At 33.3% G+C, this 18,673-nt stretch overlaps 1 protein-coding gene across 3 annotated transcripts in view; it reads right to left on the bottom strand.

The window, feature by feature from the left end:
* Positions 1-9,546: 9,546 nt before the first annotated feature.
* LOC145293818 (replication factor C subunit 1-like) overlaps positions 9,547-18,673 on the bottom strand; it is a 279,301-nt gene continuing 270,174 nt past the window's right edge. For all 3 annotated transcript variants that reach the window (XM_080140442.1, XM_080140441.1, XM_080140443.1), the window contains exon 24: positions 9,547-9,750. In XM_080140442.1, coding sequence (XP_079996568.1) covers positions 9,676-9,750 — 75 coding nt within the window. In that variant the 3' untranslated portion in view covers positions 9,547-9,675. The remainder of the gene's footprint in view (positions 9,751-18,673) is intronic.

Raw genomic sequence — 18,673 nt, 5'->3', positions numbered from 1 at the left:
GGGTCGTGAATTAAAAAAAAAAAAACGTTTGTCTAAAATATTATGTTCCTATTTACAATGCCTCCCCACAGGACAGAGTTAGACACAAGGGTCGTTTTTTAACGTGGAGAAAAGGAACAAAAATAAAAATTGTCTCAGTCGTGAAGGATTTCTCCACTGACAGAGAACAAGAAATTGAAGTGCAGCATCTGAAGAACAGATACTACACTTTGATCTTGTTCTGAAGGCCAAGTTTGGAAAGAGCATAAAATTTCACATTGATCCTGAAAATATCGTAAAAATAGAATCAATAGAAAAATTTTGATAGAGTTTTAAAGTTTAAAAATTGAAAAATATTGAGTTCGTAAAATTCATTACTGTTTCTTAAAAAATAATAAAAAATATTTCTATTACTTTTAAAACAACTTTAATAGTTTATTTTGGAAGTATAAGAAAAAGAATCTTTTAAAAGAGAAATTACGAGTTTTTTATATTTTATTTGCAGTTTCGTGATAGGGGTGTCAAAAATTCCAACAAAAATTCTGATACATCTACTAGATTGGACTGTTTATTCGTTGTAAACGTACCTGGCAACCTATAAATGTCGACATTTCCAAAATGTAAAAAATAACAAAAAGATATACCAAACTGACTTTTTCGTTTAAAAATGGAATTATTTCCCTTTCATTATACCTTTTTTTTTTTCTTTTTACATAGGCATCACCACTTATCAAGGCCGATCGGCCACTCAAGGATAAGGGTTAAAGAGTGTAGAGTAGTCAAAAGGACAATATAGTAATCAATAGTAATGGAAGTTCGGTAAATTTGTTAACTTAAGTGGAACGGCTCATCAGAAACTTGTTCACGTTGGACTTGAAGACAACCATATTATAGACAGCTGGAAAGCAGGAAAATGGAAGACAATTCCACAGGCATGCAGTTCTAAGAAAGAAGCTTTGATAATGGAATCTATGTTTAGGTTTAGGCACAGATAAAGAGTAGGGAAAATTATAGATAATGTTTTCAGCTAGTCTAGTGTTTCTTGTGAAAGTTTGGCGAGGGGGTACCATAGATTGAAGCTCAGTCGAACACTTTCCATGAAAATAACGATAAAGCAGAGACAAACTCGCAACATCTCTTCTGTGAGATAGAGGTTGCAGCGAAGAGAAAAGGACATCTCCCATCAGGCCACGAAGTCTATTTTGAACCCTATCAAGGCAGGACAAGTCTTTTCTAGCAGCTCCTGCCCATATGTGGCAACAGTATTCAATCCTTGGACGTATCTGGCTCTTATATAGATAGAGAATTGCATCAGTAGTGAGATATCTACTGGATCGATAGAAGGATCCGACCATTTTTCCAGTGGCTTTGGCAACAGATTTGATGTACGTATTCCATTTAAGATCAGGAGTAAAGGTCAAGCCCAGAAGCCTGTCAAAACTTGAGGCCTCCCCAAGACGAGAGCCATTCATTTTAATTGATGCCAGATGGGGATCAGAACGTTGATGATGTAAAGATAGAAGCTTGGTTTTAGATGCATTAAAAGTAACCAGCCACTCCTTTTCCCATTGTACAACGTGATCAAGATCAGAGGAGAGAGAATCGGAGAGAACTTGGTCGTTTACTGTCTTAGATGTGCTACCATAGATGGTAGTGTCGTCAGCAAAAATGTATACGAATGATGTAAAGATGTGATTTGGAAGATCATTAATGTAGATCAGGAAAAGAGTTGGGGTCAGGATGGACCCCTGAGGGACTCCAGCATTTATACTGTGAGCTTCTGATTTTTGCCCATCAACTACTACTCTTATGAACCTATCAGAGAGAAATGATTTAATAATTGAGAAGACATTTCCAGCTATACCATAGCTGGAGATCTTGTGAAATAAACCTTTATGCCATACCCTATCAAAGGCCTTTGATATGTCAAGAGCAATTGCCCTAGAAAGGTTGCCTCTGTCGAGAGATTCGCTAATCCTATGCGATATAACTGTAAGCACATCTGCTGTAGATCTAGCAGAACGGAAACCATATTGTGTGTCACTAAGAAGGTTGTTTTTGCTGAGATGGTTGATTACTTCTCTATTTAACACAGATTCCAGCAACTTACTCATGACGCACAGGAGACTTATTGGCCTGTACTGAGAGGGGGATGAACGATCACCTGAATTCTTAAATACAGGGCATACTGATGAGATTTTCCAGGGTGATGGGAAGCAATTTTCCTTAACACAATGTTTAAACAGTTTTGTAAGTATGGGTGCTAGTTCTGGTTGAAGTTTTTTGAGTACTATAATTGGAGTACCGTCAGGGCCAGTTGCTTTACTGGAATCAAGGTTTTTGATTAGCTTGGCAACATCACATACAGATATTTGTTTATCACATATACATAAAGTTCAATTGTTGAATGTTACTGTTTTGATCATATTCGTGGGGGGGGGGCACAATTAAAAAATTAAGAAAGATTAAAACGGAGCGAAATTTAAGTTTCCGTTCAATTTTTACAACAACCGTAAAACAGCGCATACTCACCAAGTTTTATCGTAATTTATAAGCATAATGTTGAAACACTAAATCAACATTTTATTTATTTTTCTGCATAATTAATGATGGAAATATTTTTCTGTTTATTTTCTGAACATCTGTTAAAAAAAAAATAATTTGTACATTCTCTTGAAAAAAAGAATCAAAGTTTTCTCTACATTCACATAACTATTTACAGTGTTCATGTAAAGCATTCATCTGTTCTTTTTATAATAAAAATTCCGTTCTCAAAGAGAAACGTTTACTGCCAAATTTCTTAAAAAAAAAACAGGTGCAAGTTTTCCTGAAAAAAAACTTTCACCTAACAACAATTTATGGTAAAAAAATTAATCTTTTTTTGGGGGAAAAAATAACAACTTTTATTGATTAAAAAAATTGCAAAAAATAATAAAAGTAAATAAACGAACAAAATGCAAAATCTCTCTCTCTCTCTCTCTATATATATATATATATATATATATATATAGAGAGAGAGAGAGAGAGAGAGATTTTTTTTTCTTTAAATGTGTATATACGTAAAGCCTGAAGTTAAATCTTTTTAAAAGGGTACTTAGATTTTCTTTGGTCGAGAGACGAAGAGAAATATATATATATAAAAATGTAAATTTGGTTCGTTCCAAACAAATAAAACCATATTTCTACATTACCAACTTATTTGAAATTTTCAGACAACCCATCTTTAGAGTCGAGGTATGTTTTTATGTTATTAAAATAAATTTACCTTGCGAATTATTAAAATATTAAATAAAATAAATATATTTTTTAACCATTACTGCGAATCTGTTTTGTTGATAAAACTGAACTTCCGGTTCAATTCATTTCACAGCCACGAATTGACGAAAGATTTCATTTTCTGTTAACTCGATAAGTAAAAAAAAAAAACAAAAAAAACATATTTCATTTGTTTATCTTCCAAATTTTTTCATTTACACATCTTTTCTTTATTATATAAGGCCAAAAAAAAAGTTTGTCGCTTGCTATGTTAAAAAAAAGTTTATTTTGATTTTTTATTTTTCTAATTTCAAAATATGTTGCACCATTATTGTGATGTTTAATTTGCAGTATATTCCAATTTAACTTTTATTATAAAAAGTTTGAGTTTATGACTTGTTTCCTGCAAAAAAAAAAAAAAAAAAAATACCCTCTCTGAAAAAAACAGGCAAAATTAGCTGATAAAATATGTAAGCCTTCTGGGGAGCTAACCGCTTCAATATAATTCCAGAAACATATAGTGAGAAAACACGGAACATTTTATATATTGAATATACTATATTTATAATTTTTTTATTGTAGGATTCTCCTGATCTCGCGGGTTTTTTTAAATCTCAGTTGACAACATTGCATCACTAAAAAAAACACAAAATGAATGCCGACGCTCAAAGTGTATACACATTTTGATTCCTCCCTTTACTTAAAAATTCACCAAAAATCAGGAAATTAACCAATTTTAATGAAAATTGCAGTATTTTTCAAATAATGATCGCAGAATATAATGAACTTTTACTTTTATTTTTACTTAACTCTTAGTGAAAATGTTTTATTTTGTTTAAACAAAAAATACCTTTACTAAAGTTATGGTTTTCAGTAGTAAATAAAAAATGCAAGAATTTATTTTTGCTTTTTTTAAAGCATCGTAATTTGTAACAATAAAAAATAATTTTTACAGTAACATTACGAAAAAAGCCCCTAAAGTCCGTATTAATGAATTCGATATAACTCAAAGAAAAATGAATTCTCGCATACTATTCAGGAAATTAAAGATTCAATTAGATTCCTATTTCAGTCACCTAAATTATTTAGGGTGAAATGAGTTTAGGAATTTATAGCCAAGCCTAAATATTTTTTTTTTGGTAAATATCCACATACGCTACTACAGAACACCGACCACTCTAATTTGTTGGAGGGAGGGATGTGATTTATATTTTTCGTGTTTTTATTCAATGTAACATATTTATTCAGCTCGAAAAACATACAGTGTTTACCGATGTATTCGAAAATTCAAGATGGCGTATGATTCTCTCTTTAACATGGTAAGTTTGGGAAAAGGTGTTATAAATAAAAACCCAGATAAAATACTGTTAAAAACTTGCTCAATATATGTTACTGTGACATAGGTTGACTATATTCGGCGGGTTTTTAATAGTATTTTGTATAGTTTTTTTTTATTTATAACACCTTTTCCCAACCTACCGTGTTAAAGAGAGAATCAGACGCCATCTTGAATTTTCCAATACATCGGTAAACACCGTATGTCTTTCGAGCTGAATAAATATGTTACATTGAATAAAAGCACGAAAAATATATCCAGTTTGGTAGAAAAGTAATTTATCTTGCCTTTGATAACATTTATTTGTTATATATTTGTTTTTTGACAACTTTTTCGAATCTATGTGTACAGTAATACAAACCCGCTAGTGCACTTACTGGAATTACTCCACTCTCGAAAATTCCTTTACAATTACCACTCTTATAGGCTTTCGGGGTCGCTGAAAACGAAAATAACGTTTATAATTAAGGCAAACGAGTAGTTTCCAAGATATGAAGAAATGTTAGTTTAAAAAAGTGGAGGATCACTTTTCCATAATAATTTAACGTAAAATGATCACCCACTTTGTAGCCACGATTTTTTTTTGGGGGGGGGGACTTTCTTTTTACCCTTGGAAAATCCTTTAAAATTACCTGTTTAAATTGCAAAATGCAAAAGAAATCAAACAAAAAAATTTTGTGCCAAGAAACAAACAGAAAAATTTTTAAAAATAGCATCCATTTTTTTCTATCGAATTCATTTGCTGTTTTTATTAAAAACTATTTTCTCCCGGATTTTTGATAAAATATTCCATTTTCGTATATAACAAAAAATTTTTTGTAGATTTCGGTGTGCTAAAAACGAATCTGCAAACCGTTTCCGTCGTAAAAAAAATAGTTTTTATGATATGAAGAAATTACTTTTTCGAAAAGTAGGCGATCACTTTTCCATGTAAATTTAACTTAAAATAAGCACCCATTATCTAGCCAGCTGAGAGAGGGTGGGACTTTTCCCATGTTTATTGGCTAAACAGCTTTCGCTTATGCTCACGCGTAGCATAAATGAAGGCTACGGCTGTGAAATGGAAAATAGTCCAAGAGTTCAGGCAAAAGAAATCAAACAAAAACCTTTTTAGCCAAGAAACACAGAAAAATGCCCCTCTCTCAGATGGTCAGAAAGTGGTTGCTCATTCTACGTTAAATTTACATTGAAAAGTGATCACCCACTTTTCGAAAAAGTAATTTCTTCATATCATGAAAACTTTCTTTTTGCGACGGAAACAATTTGCAGATTCGTTTTTAGTACACTGAAATCTACAATAAAATATTTTGTTATATACAAACATGAGACGGGCCTTAAAGTAAAATAATACCGGATTTTTGGAGCAGATTTGTCATTTAGTTGTACAAATATCCTCAAACCAGGTAATCACTAAAAGGAACTCTTAAAAGTCGTCATCTGTATCGAGCAAAAGTTTAAAACCACTGATTATATGTCAGCCTACGTCACAGTAACATATATTGAGTGAGTTCCTAACAGTATTTTGTTATTTTTTAGTTTAAACTCATTTTCCCAAAATATCCCCAAACTTAATGTGTCTGATACAGTCTGCCGCCATTTGTATTTTTCAAATATACCGATAAACACTGCATGTTTTTGAACCGATTAAACATTATACATTACATAAAAACACGACAATCTTATCCAGTTAGGTAGAACATTTACTTTTCTTGCCTTTGATAACATTTACTTGTTATATATTTATTTTTTGACAACTTCTTTGTATCTGTGTTTAGTAATACAAACCCTTTTCATTTAATGTAATGTTTAGTCGGCTCGAAAAACTGTTTATCGGTGTATTTGAAAGATACAAATGGTGGCGGACACTGTGGATTACGTTAAGTTTGAGAAAGTGAGTTAAAACTAAAAAACTATACAAAATACTGTTACAAACCCACCGATTATGTCAACCTATGTCATGGTAACATATATTCGGTGGGTTTTTGACACTGTATTGTATAGTTTTTAGTTTTCAACTTACTTTCCCAAACTTAACTTAAGCAACAGAGTCTGCAACCATTTCTGTTTTTCGAGCCGATTAAACATTTTACATTACATTAAAATACTAAACAATTATCCAGTTAGGTAGAAATATAACTTACCTTACCTTTGCTTTCATTTATTTGTTTTTGACAACTTTTTCGAATCTGTGTATAGTAACCCCCCCCCCCATCACTCAAATATCAATTACTAACTCACATTTTTGTATACAGAAAAAAAAAAAAAACATTTAGCGTTTCAACATTTTTGCTACGTTCAGCTTTATCCACTGATTGTTGGTCGAGCCCAAGCCATGATTGACGGTAATCCCGAGGATCAGGATCCATTTCTGCAAGAGTAACATTTTTTTCATTTTCGCTTTTTTTTTTTTTTGAAGTGGATTGCTGTACTAAGAATATAAGAAACATGCATTTTCTCTTTTTATTAGAATTTTCCATTACACCAAATTGAGCAACAGCAACGCGTGGCAGGGTACAGCTAGTATTATATATATATATATATATATATATATATATATATATATATATACATATATATATTTTATTTTGGAAAAGTTCTCTTTTCTGTATCGGTTGTCTCTTGCTTGAGTGTGTATGTGTACGCACGTGTGTGCGTGCTTGCGTCCTTCTTAGCCAAAACAAAAAAAAAATGTTTAGTCACTTTATTTTTATTGAACGCTCTCGCAGTCTGTCGCTTACGGACTGCTATGTGATGTGGCAACGCGCGTTTTCTTCGAAGAGAATATATCAACCACGTGCATCAAAAGATGTGGTGCTGACCCCTTAAAATATCTTTATATATTTATTCTCGGGTTAAGAAAACAGCAAAGGTCCAGTGCATAACAAGGAAATAGTGTCTTTTTCTTTTTTTGTTGAGCTCGAATTTTTTAAAATTCGATATGAAGTCGACAGCTCTGTGTTTATTTTTCTTTGCCAAGTCTGACGAGGGGTTTTGTCATTGTTGTTCGTCCGCTGCCAGGGAAATTCTCTTTTTCCTTGCCGTCTGTATACCCAACGTTGCTTGTCTTTAGTCAACTAACGAGGTGATGTGCCGGTTGTCTGTAAAGGAAAAGAGTTCTGGAAAAATGAGGTCCATTCGCGCAAAGAGGAAAAAAGGAGGTTCAATGCCATTGTTGCTTGTTGAGTTACTTGTCAGTAGTAGTTCACTTGTTTTTCTCTATTGAAAAGTTTGCTTTTTGGGGCAGAATTTTAGCTTGCTGGTTTTTCTGTCCTGTGTCGAGTTTTACAAAAAATGAAGAAAAAGGCCATTCAGAATTGCTTGTATATCACGAGGGGGGGTCACCATTTTATGGTTTAGAAATGCTTTTAGGGCACAACCTAATAAAATAAATAATTCAATACAAGTTTCTGAAATGACAAACACAACAACTTTATAAAATGTAACACAGAAAAGGTTTATTAAGGAGAATGTGATATGTTCTTGTCAAAAGCTGGACTCCGGCTACCGGGTGCTTTCGCGGTAGTTATTGCCCGTGGAATCGTTGATACCTTAGAAATCACTGAGGTGGAGAGAGAAGAAAAGGGAGGTCCATTCTGTTTGGTGTCTCTCTCAGTAAAGACGAGTTCTTGTTCCTCAAACCGGATGCTGGCCGAATTCCTTCAGGGATAGGAAGAATCAATGCGCTATACCCCTCATTATCACAATTTTTGGTGGTGGTGAAAGATGAAAGGATTCGCCATTGGAGAGTTAATTTTAGTGGAGGGGTCATTTTTATTTAGCAGATGCCATTACCCCTGTCCCCAAATTAAATTATAAATGAGCGTGAAAAAAAAAGAAAAAGAAAAAAAGAGACAAAAAAAGAGATTTACACCCCCTCCCCTCTTTTGTCTAGTAACAAAAAAAGCAACATTTTTTTGCTCAGAAAAATAATTGTGATAATCGAAAAAGAGGCTGGCAGTCATCTTGCTTTGAAATTTTAAAGCCATAAAGAGATTTAATATTTGGGACTTTTATTGGCTTTTTATTTGTTGCATATTTAATAATTAGCCATTTTTTCGAATTGCTGTGGATTGTAAAGCAAACCCGAAAAGTTGATATATAAACAATGATATAAAAAATGAAAAAACTTACAATATGCCTGCCGACAATCATATTTACATTCCCTGATCCACTTATATTTGGCCAACCAAGCACAATTAAAAGTTGTTTTCCCCATTATAGATTGGATTATGCTGTGTTCGTTTTACTTGAAAATTTTGACTTTCTGGAATACAAGAGTTACATCCCTTTATATTTCGATTTTATTTTCAATATTTAAAAAATATTTAAATGCTATCATTATTTTTATTAATACTTGCAAAATAATTTCATCATATTTATTCAGATTTTATTTTTAATATTTCAAAACATTTTTACTGGACGTTAAAAATATGATTTTCAAGGATTGTTGAAGGTAATAATAAAAACAAGGCTTTTTTAAAGCAAAAGTCAAAATTCAAAGACTTTTCAAGTGTTTGGACCCTGTAAACTTAATGTTTTATTGTTCTACTACATAAAATCTTTGAAGATTGTTATCATACTCTTATTTTTTTCCACAGGTTATCATATGTTATCTACATAGACAAGTGTATGTGATAATTTCTCTCTGTTGAGAATGCTTCTTTGGAAAACACTCCATTAGTAAGGCCGAATGGCAGGCAGGTAAACTGATACAATTTATTTCTTGAAGGCTGCAGACTGCGTTAATCATACGGGACAAAATTTAGTTTTGTAAATAAAATTATGACAAAAAAAATTCTTAAAACATTTCTTATTTTATAAGCTATCTTTTCTGACATTTTTAAATATTTATTCAAATAGTGATAAAATTTTAAGTCTCATCTTATTTTAAAATAAAAACATCAACTTGCTTACCTATTACTAAGATTTCTTAAATGCTAATAAAATCAACCAGAAAAAAAACAAAACAACAAAAATTAAAAACAAGACTTTATTAGAACCTAAAATTTCAGATAAAAATATTTTTATCCAAATTATTTACAATCAGTTCACCTGTGGTAAACATTAACAAACAGTAGGATGAAGAGGGGAGGCATTTCATACTTTTATTTGTTTTTGCCTTTTGTTTTTTTTGTTTGCTTGCCACCATTTTTATCTTTTGGATTCGAAGGCTTTTTTTTCTGAAAAAAAAAAAAAAAAAAAAAAAAAAAAAATTAAAAAATAAATATTGAAGAATTTGAATTCATATCTACTGAATTGAATCTATTTGAACAGATAATTATGATGAAGCAAAAGTAAGACTTTATGAAACCATTTGTGTTGAATTGAAACTACAGTCTAAAACATTGTTAAAATTTTCTAAAACTACAGAAGATACTTAGGTGATATGAACAAGGCTTCCCTCAAATTCATCCTTGTCACTTTCTACTACTTTTCTGCTAACCCTGCTATCTCAACTGTTCTACCAACCAAGGAACCTATTCTTTCAATGTGACCATACCAACAGTTTTCTGTTCTATACACATCGGAATCACCACTTATCAAGTCCTGGAGGCCACTCGAGGATAAGGGTTAATGACTATACATTAGTCAATGTGATTATAGCGTTTTTAACATAGGTACTGGGAATTTTGTAACTTGGATTATATAGGGGTACAGTTCATCAAGAGCTTGTTTACATTGGACTTGAAGACAATCAGATTGTAGTAGCAATACACATGAAAAAATTGAAATAGCTTAAAATATTTCAATATTGGTATACATAGAAAGAGCTTGATGAGCTAAGAAAGAATCTTTTTAAATTTTAAAAATCTGATTAAAATGAAGGAAGTTATGACTATTTTTGTGCCTTGCATGTTTGGATATTTTTCCCTCTTTAAAACCATATGTGTTTTGTCACATTTTTTACACTACTTTTTCAGTAAAAATGTTATATCTTTGTTAAAACACAAGATTAACAATGAAATTTACTATATAAGTGTATTTTTGTGCTAGGAATTAGAATATGCAACTGAAAATATCCAAAAGTTCATGATTTCCAAATAATCTGCAGTAAATGTGCATAAATATGCTGCAATTCCTTAAAAATGCCATGTATCCATAAACAGAAAAGAAGTTGGAGAACTCAAAGTTGAATTGTAATGTGCTTTATGTACAAAAAACTTAAATCTAAATGTAGGACCATTTAAAAATGAATATATTGCAATATTTCTTTGGTATTATTGTAGATTAACACCTTCTGTTTAACCCCACCCAACCCCTTCTGACGACCCCTCCAAAATGTGATTCTACCTTTTTAGGCAATTATTAAATGCCATGAAAAACTTTAATGAAAGATAAACAAATTATTTTAGAATTTAATGTAAAATAATTCCCCATTACAGGTCATTCTAGCGTTTTAGGGCAGTTAACTGGGGTTTTTATGGGAGATAAATTCTGTATGTTTTTTGTTTTATTTTTTAAAGACGATTATGTGTGGTTTTAAGAGGGTTTCTATGCAATGAGAATATGGGGAGGGTTGCCATTCGGACTTCGAATTAATTGTAGGGCTAAGGAAAATTATGTGTGAACATACTGAAGACTTGACAGAAACAAAAACAATATTAGAGGGGGGGGGGGTAGTTTCACAAAAATTTAATGTATAATAATTCACCATTTCCAGCATTTTAGGACAGTTACCCAATTTATTGTTTATGTGCATTTTTCTTTAAGGAAGGATCTATTTTTTGTTTGTTTTAGACGCTTGTATGTGGCTTACAAAGGTATTTTGTTGGGGGGGGGGGCCACTCGAACTTAGTGCCACACATAACTTTAGTAGGTGGGTTGCTAACAGTATTTTGTTTTACTATTTATTTTTAAGTCATTATCAAGACTTCAAATATTTAAGTGTCAACTAACTGACATTTGTCTTGTTCTCAGGAAATGCTCAACAGTCAACACTATTTGTGTGTTTGTATTACTTGCCATAGAGGTACGAAAAAGTTGTCCAAAAAATAATAAAATAATAACAAAAATAAAATTATAACAAATAAATGTTATGCAAAGCATGTTTTTATTTAATGTAACATGTTTATTCAGCTCAAAAACATACAGTGCTTACCGATGTATTGGAAAGTTAAAAATGGCGGCCGACTATCTCTTTCACACGGTAAGTTTGGGAAAATAAGTTAAAAACAAAAAAACTAGACAAAATACTGTTAAAAACCCTCTGAATATATATCTGCCTATGTCACGGTAACATATATTGAGCGAGTTTCTAACAGTATTTTATCTGTTTTTTTATTTATAACTCATTTTCCCAAACTTACCGCCTCAAAGAGAGAGTCGGCCACCATTTTAAATTTTCGAATACATCGGTAAACATTGTTTTTTGAGCTGAATAAACATGTTACATTAAATATAAACACTAAAAACATATCCAGTTAGGTAGAAAAGTAACTTATCTTGCCTTTGATAACATTTATTCGTTATATATTTGTTTTCTGACAACTTTTTCAAATCTATGTGTACAGTAATACAAACAAGATTTTCATACATCTTTTGATTTTTTAAAAAAACATTTGTGGCTGTTCGCAGTAAAACATTGTTTTAATTCGCTGTTCAAAACTAATGCAATGAATAAAAGTGCATGCAAGCTATATATCTACAAAAGTTTACTTTGTGTTTTTTTTAACCATATTTTTAAATTTGACAAGAAATGTGAGAAATTATAATGGATTCATAATGCCGAATTGGTTGGGATTGTTATTATACATTCTGAAAACCGAATAGTTCTAAACTAATGTTATTCTGATAACAAAATAGCTCTAATTAAACTTAGCAGAAGATTTATATTCATATTTTCATGTTTTTCTTAATTCGTTCGTAAATAAAAATTAAAGAATGCGTGTTGTTTTTTTATACTGTGCTATGACTAATACTACAGCTGCTGCAGTGCTGCTGCTGCTGCTAATACTAACTTAATTTGACCAAACTCGAAAAATAAACATTTTTTCGGGTAGGTCTTTTTAAATTATTATCAATTACTGCGGTCCTACTCAGCATAGAATAATACTTTTAATTGATAAAAATAGTAAAAAGAATGATTTATTTACTAGTGGGTGTCCGATGAAATTATTTTTCAAAATGTTCGATACTCGTCATATTAAAGTCTTATTTTAAACACAACAAAAAAAGAAATGGTCAAAATACTTCGGACACGACAGTATTAAGATTAACACTTTTTCTGATGGGTTTCCAAATTTCATAACGAAATTCTTCATACAATCATGGTACAAGCCTTTAGAAAACAGGGAGGGTCATTATAAAACCTTACCGAAAACGCCATTTTATGACGTTCACATTTTTATCACTTTATTTGCTTAAAACTTGTAAAATATATAATGTACATTCATATTTATTAATTCATTTGAAAGTATATTCATTTCCAAACAAAACAGTAGTAATTTGAAGTCTTGAAGTGCTTTGGTTTGAAAAATATGGCTATTTTAGTAGAACTACCTTGAAATCTGTAATTATCCGAAACATTTTTTTAGCCCGTGTGTATTACTAATTGTAGTCACCTGGGAAGCAGGCCAAAGGAGTTCCGCAGACATGCAGTTTTAAGAAAGAAGCTCTGCTTATGAAATCTACGTTTAGGTCTAGGCACAGATAAAGAGTGTGGGAAACTATTGGTGGTGGTTCTGACTAGACGAGTGTTTTTCGTGAAAGTTTGTCGAGGGGGGGGGGCATAGATTGAAGCTCAGATAAGCACCTGCTATGAAAATAACGATAAAGCAGAGACAGGCTTGCAATGTCTCTTCTGTGGGAAAGAGGTTGCAGGGAAGAGAAAAGAGCATCCCCCAATAAGCTACGAAGTCTGTTTTGAACTCTGTCAAGGCAGCTCCAGCCCAGATGTGGCAACAATACTCCATCGTTGGCTGTACCTGGCTTTTATATACATAGAGAATTGCATCAGGAGTGATATATCTACTGGAGAGGTAGAAGGATTCCACCATTTTTCCCAGCAGCCTTGGCAATAGATTTGATATATGTGTTCCATTTCAAATCAGGAGTAAAGGTCAGGCCCAGAAGCTTATCAAAACATGAAGTCTCCCCAAGATGATAGCCATTCATTTCAATTGATGCCAGATGAGCATAAGAGCATTGATGATGTAAAGAGAGAAGCTTGGTTTTAGATGCATTAAAAGTAACCAGCCACCTCTTTACCCATTGTACTAGATCAGAGGAGAGATAATCAGAGAGACCTCGGTCGTTTACAATCTTTGATGTGCTACTATAGATGGTGGTGTCGTCAGCATAAATGTCTACGAATGATGTAAGGATGTGATTTGGAAGATCATTGATATAGATTAGGAAGAGAGTTGGGCCTCGGATGAACCCCTGAGGGATCCCAGCGTTAATACTGAGAGCTTCTGATTTCTGCCCGTCAACGACTACTCTTACGAACCTATCAGAGAGAAATGATTTAATGATTGAGAAGACATTTTCAGCTATACATAGCTGGAGATCTTGTGAAGGAGACCCTTGTGTCATACCTTATCAATGGTCTTTGATATGTCAAAAGTAATTGCCCTGGAGAGGAAGCCTCCATCGAGAGATTCACTAAGCCTGTGAGATAAAACTGCACGTCTGCTGTAGATCTAGCAGAACGGAAACCATATTGTGATTCACTAAGGAGGTTATTTTCACTGAGATGGTTGACTACTTCTCTATTTAACAGATTCTAATAATTTACTCATGACGCACAGGAGACTTATTGGCCTGTACTGAGAGGGGGATGAACGATCACCTGAATTCTTAAATACAGTACATACTGATGAAATTTTCCATGGAGTTGGGAAGCATTTCTCCTTAAGACAACACTTAAATAACTTTGTAAGTATGGGCGCTAGTTCTGGTTGAAGTTTTTTGAGCACTATAATTGGAATGCCGTCAAGGCCAATGCTTTACTGGAATCAAGGTTTTTGATTAGCTTGGCAACATCACGTACAGATATTTTTATGTCGCATAACATGTTTTCACTTACACAAAAAAATGCTGGGGGTTGACCGCCTTGGTCGTTAAGGGTAGAATCAGCTGCAAAGTTCTTGGTAAAGAGTCTGGCTTTGTCTGATGCTGACAAGATTACCGCAGGTCCATTGATGATAGTTGGGATAGAGCACACGCTCCTGTTCAGGATTCTGTTTGCTATTTGCCAAAACTGATGGGAACCAAGCCAATCTCAGCTACTTCGACTTGACAGACTGAGCATAACTCTCTTGCGTTCTTTATCACTTTTTTACAGTGGTTGCTGGTGGTCCTGAAAGCAGCTTTAGTTTCAGTACATCTGTAACGTTGGAAGCAGTGATTTCTGTGCTCAATGGCAGCAGCACATTCTGGAGAGAACCATGGCTGGCTGTTAGGTTTTTGCTGGAACTTTTTCGAGGGTATGCCTCGTTCTATACCTATAATTAACCATTCTGTCAGGTCTGATACTATAGAGGACACATCCTTTTTAAACATGGAACGCAGAGGTAGATCTGATATAAATGTACGGAAGCTCTCCCAGTCAGCCATAGTGTATCAATATACTGTACAATGGAGAGGTACGTCTGGGGACTTATTACATTTTGCTTTTATCTTAACTGATACAACAGAGTTGTCGGAAGATTCCAGTAGAGACAGAACAGAAGATGAACACAGGGCAAGTTGTGAGAAAAAGATACTTGCGTACTGGCTGTGTCAAGCATGCAGATAGGTTCGTGGACAATCTGAGTGAGGTTATAGGAAATGGAGAAACCGTGACAAAACCTCCCCTCATCGTCAATTTTGTTTGAGTGGGTTAACCATTCCACATTGTGAATATTGAAGTCTCCACAGACATGAATGTTTGCTAAAGGATATGTAGACAGGACATGATCAATTTTCTGAGATATGCTTCTACAGATAGTAACTCCACTGTTATGGAGGTGATAGAGTGCAAATATGAATGCAGTAGTGTGGGTTAGTGCAACACGGAAGCACATATAGGGTAAATTTGGATCTTCTCTGGAGATGTCCCTGCCACTTGGAAAGCCATCTTTAATGTAGGCATATACTCCATGCCTATGGCAATCTTGGGGGTCGGATTTAGAGGTTAAGTTAGAGTATCCTTTAATTACGAACTCATCGAGGGAAGTAGTTGGTCCAATGTCAGTTTCGCTAAAGAATAATAGGTCTTGTTTAGTCTCCTGTAATAGAGTTTGAACCTTTGGAAGGTTGGAATGTAGACCCCTGATGTTGTAGAAGGAAAGATGGTAGTGGGAATCTACGTTGGAAGTTGAAGGTCTGGGTTTAATCAGGTATTTTTTCTGGAAACCTTTCATGGTTGAGATTTGAGGAATAGGTAGACAGACTTGCTTAAAGCAGAGCAGAGACGGAAAGTAAGAGAAAAAGGAATGAAGAATTTTTTTTTTTTGTAGCGCATGATAAGGTAAAGCCGTGACAATTACCCACTAATATGGCATCGAGAGGCCCCACCAGAAACTACTGCATGGTCCAGAATCCATTCATCAAATGGCATTACAGTAGCCCCAGTACTTTGCACCTGCTGATAGTAATCCAAGGTTCAGGTCTCTGACTATAAGGCAGATAACCGCAGCCTAGTTAAAACGTTTACCTCCAGCAGCTTTACTAGTGACATGGCCACAAAGACAAAAGAAACAGAATTTCCAGCATCTCTGGCGACTGTTCACACAAAATATTGCCAACATTGAATACAGCTTTTTTCTTCTCCCTTTGTCAGAAAAATCAATCATTGAATAAGATGAGGACTGAGGGACAAATAAGGAGAATCGAGAGTTACGAGAGCTACCGATAACACATCCACATTGCATTGTCTACTCTCCATTTAAAAAAAAAAAAAAGGATTTAAGGGACTTATTAACATTTACTTAGTATAAGTCCGTAGCTCTTTTCCGAGATTAAAGACATTGTTTGAAGATACCTTCCCCTCCCATATTTAAGCGTGAATTTATATTGTGGAATCAACATGACCCTGTTAAGAATAGATTTCATAATTTTTTTTTTCTCTTCAATATTCAAGATAAATTTGTATTTTAGGTACTAATAGAAATAAACTTATATTAAACAAAATATAATAAAATAAATAAATATAATAGAAAGAGTTTAGCACACAAAAAAAAAAAAAAACAGTAGGAAATTGTCTCGTTGAAACATTTCCCAACATGGAGTCTGAAAGAGGACACCTTACATAGGTGGCACTGAATACAGCATTCAATTTGGTCAGCAGGAAAGTAAAAACAGAATCAGATAAATATACATTACGAATATTCGCCTGACTCGCTTCTCTAAAGGGAACCATAACTTTTTCTCTTATCTCATGCTTTCCAAGACGTTGTCTTCAATACTGTAAAGGCTTCCATTTCTACAGACACATGTGTCAGGGTGTGTGTGCTCATGCTCGAAGAGAGAGAGAGAGAGAGAGAGAGGGAGGGAGAAATAAGGAAGTGGGAGAAGACCGGAGTAACTCTCATGGTCACCTACTCGCCTCGCATGGTTTACTGAGAGCTTTATTTTTTTTTTTTTCTTCAATTATTTTTTTCTTCTATATTTTAGATACATTTGTATTTTAAGTACTAATAGAAATATTTTAGATACATTTGTATTTTAAGTACTAATAGAAATATTTTAGATACATTTGTATTTTAAGAACTAATAGAAATATTTTAGATACATTTGTATTTTAAGTACTAATAGAAATATTTTAGATACATTTGTATTTTAAGAACTAATAGAAATAAACTTATATTAAACAAAATATAATAGAAAAAGTTTAGCACACAAAAAAAACGGTAGGAAATTGTCTTGTTGTTGAAACATTTTCCCAACATGGTATCTGAAAACGGACATCTTACATAGGTAGCATTGAATATAGCATTCAATTTGGTCAGCAGGAAAGTAAAAAAAAATCATATCATTTCTCTCCATGAAACACATGCCCTCAATCCTCATTGATATCATTTCACTTTCATACATTATCACCCTGCGTAAAAATGCTTAAACATTTCTTGGTTGACAATGGTAAAGCTCTGTTAGTTGGTAATGACAGAGTTTCCCCAAACTTATTTCATCCACTCCTAACAATCAAACCAGCAGCAAAATCTCATAAATAAAATTTGTATAGTGATTTGGTTCAATCATTTGTAATGAGAAAATAATGTAATGAATTTAGTTTTCCAATGTTTTTTGTGTTGCAACCTCAATGGCCTCAACCGCCTCACTATCTGTTATAAATTATATTATCAAATTATTAACACTTCCTCCCACCAGATGAACTTATCCATCAGACTTTCTTTTGTTTTGTCAAAGACTAATAAAGTAATTCTTCACTGTTAATTATTTGCTGTAATTCTACTTTACTAAACATACTCTGCCATTATAAAACTACATAAATTTTTCCAAAGAAAGAAACCTTCCTTTTTCACTCAACCAAATAAAAAGCATAATTCATGCTTGTCTTGCCCAAATTTTTTATCGATAACAAGGGAACTCTTATAAAAGCAATACTTCCTTTAAACATTTCATTCTTCCATATACAGTAAGAAATACTTATGATTTACGAATAATCATGTTTATCCTTTGCATTCTCATGAAAAGACATGACAAGCAAAACCCTCACACAATGTGTGAAGTATTTAACAATTTAAGGATGTTTAATTTGAGCTTATAGAATCTTTGTTTTATAATCTCAAATTAAGCAGCTTTCACCATGAAATAATATTCCAAATTACTAATGTTATACTGGCCTTCCTTGAACAGAGGAATTTACCCCGATTAGCACTATAAATAGCGCTAGTAATTCCAACACCGGTGAGAGAGATGTGATTGCACTTCAACTGCTGGCCGAGTGCCCAGCAGATATACACGCTTTCCTATCCACGACACAACAGATTGGCGACAAGGAATCGAAACGACCGTACCTGCAGAGAATCACCAAAAGTGATTGGAATAAATATTTGTAAATCTTTACGGCAGAACACCTTCGTCATTTCAACAGATATTTGGATACACAAGGATTAACAGAGAATTAATTACTACAATAGTAATTTGGCGACGGGAAAA

This window comes from Euprymna scolopes, chromosome 15, assembly GCF_053919585.1.
Source record: "Euprymna scolopes isolate OS-2025 chromosome 15, ASM5391958v1, whole genome shotgun sequence".
Lineage (NCBI taxonomy): Eukaryota > Metazoa > Mollusca > Cephalopoda > Sepiida > Sepiolidae > Euprymna > Euprymna scolopes.
Note: the sequence above shows the minus strand (reverse complement) of the source record. Positions and strands in the feature narration are given on the sequence as shown.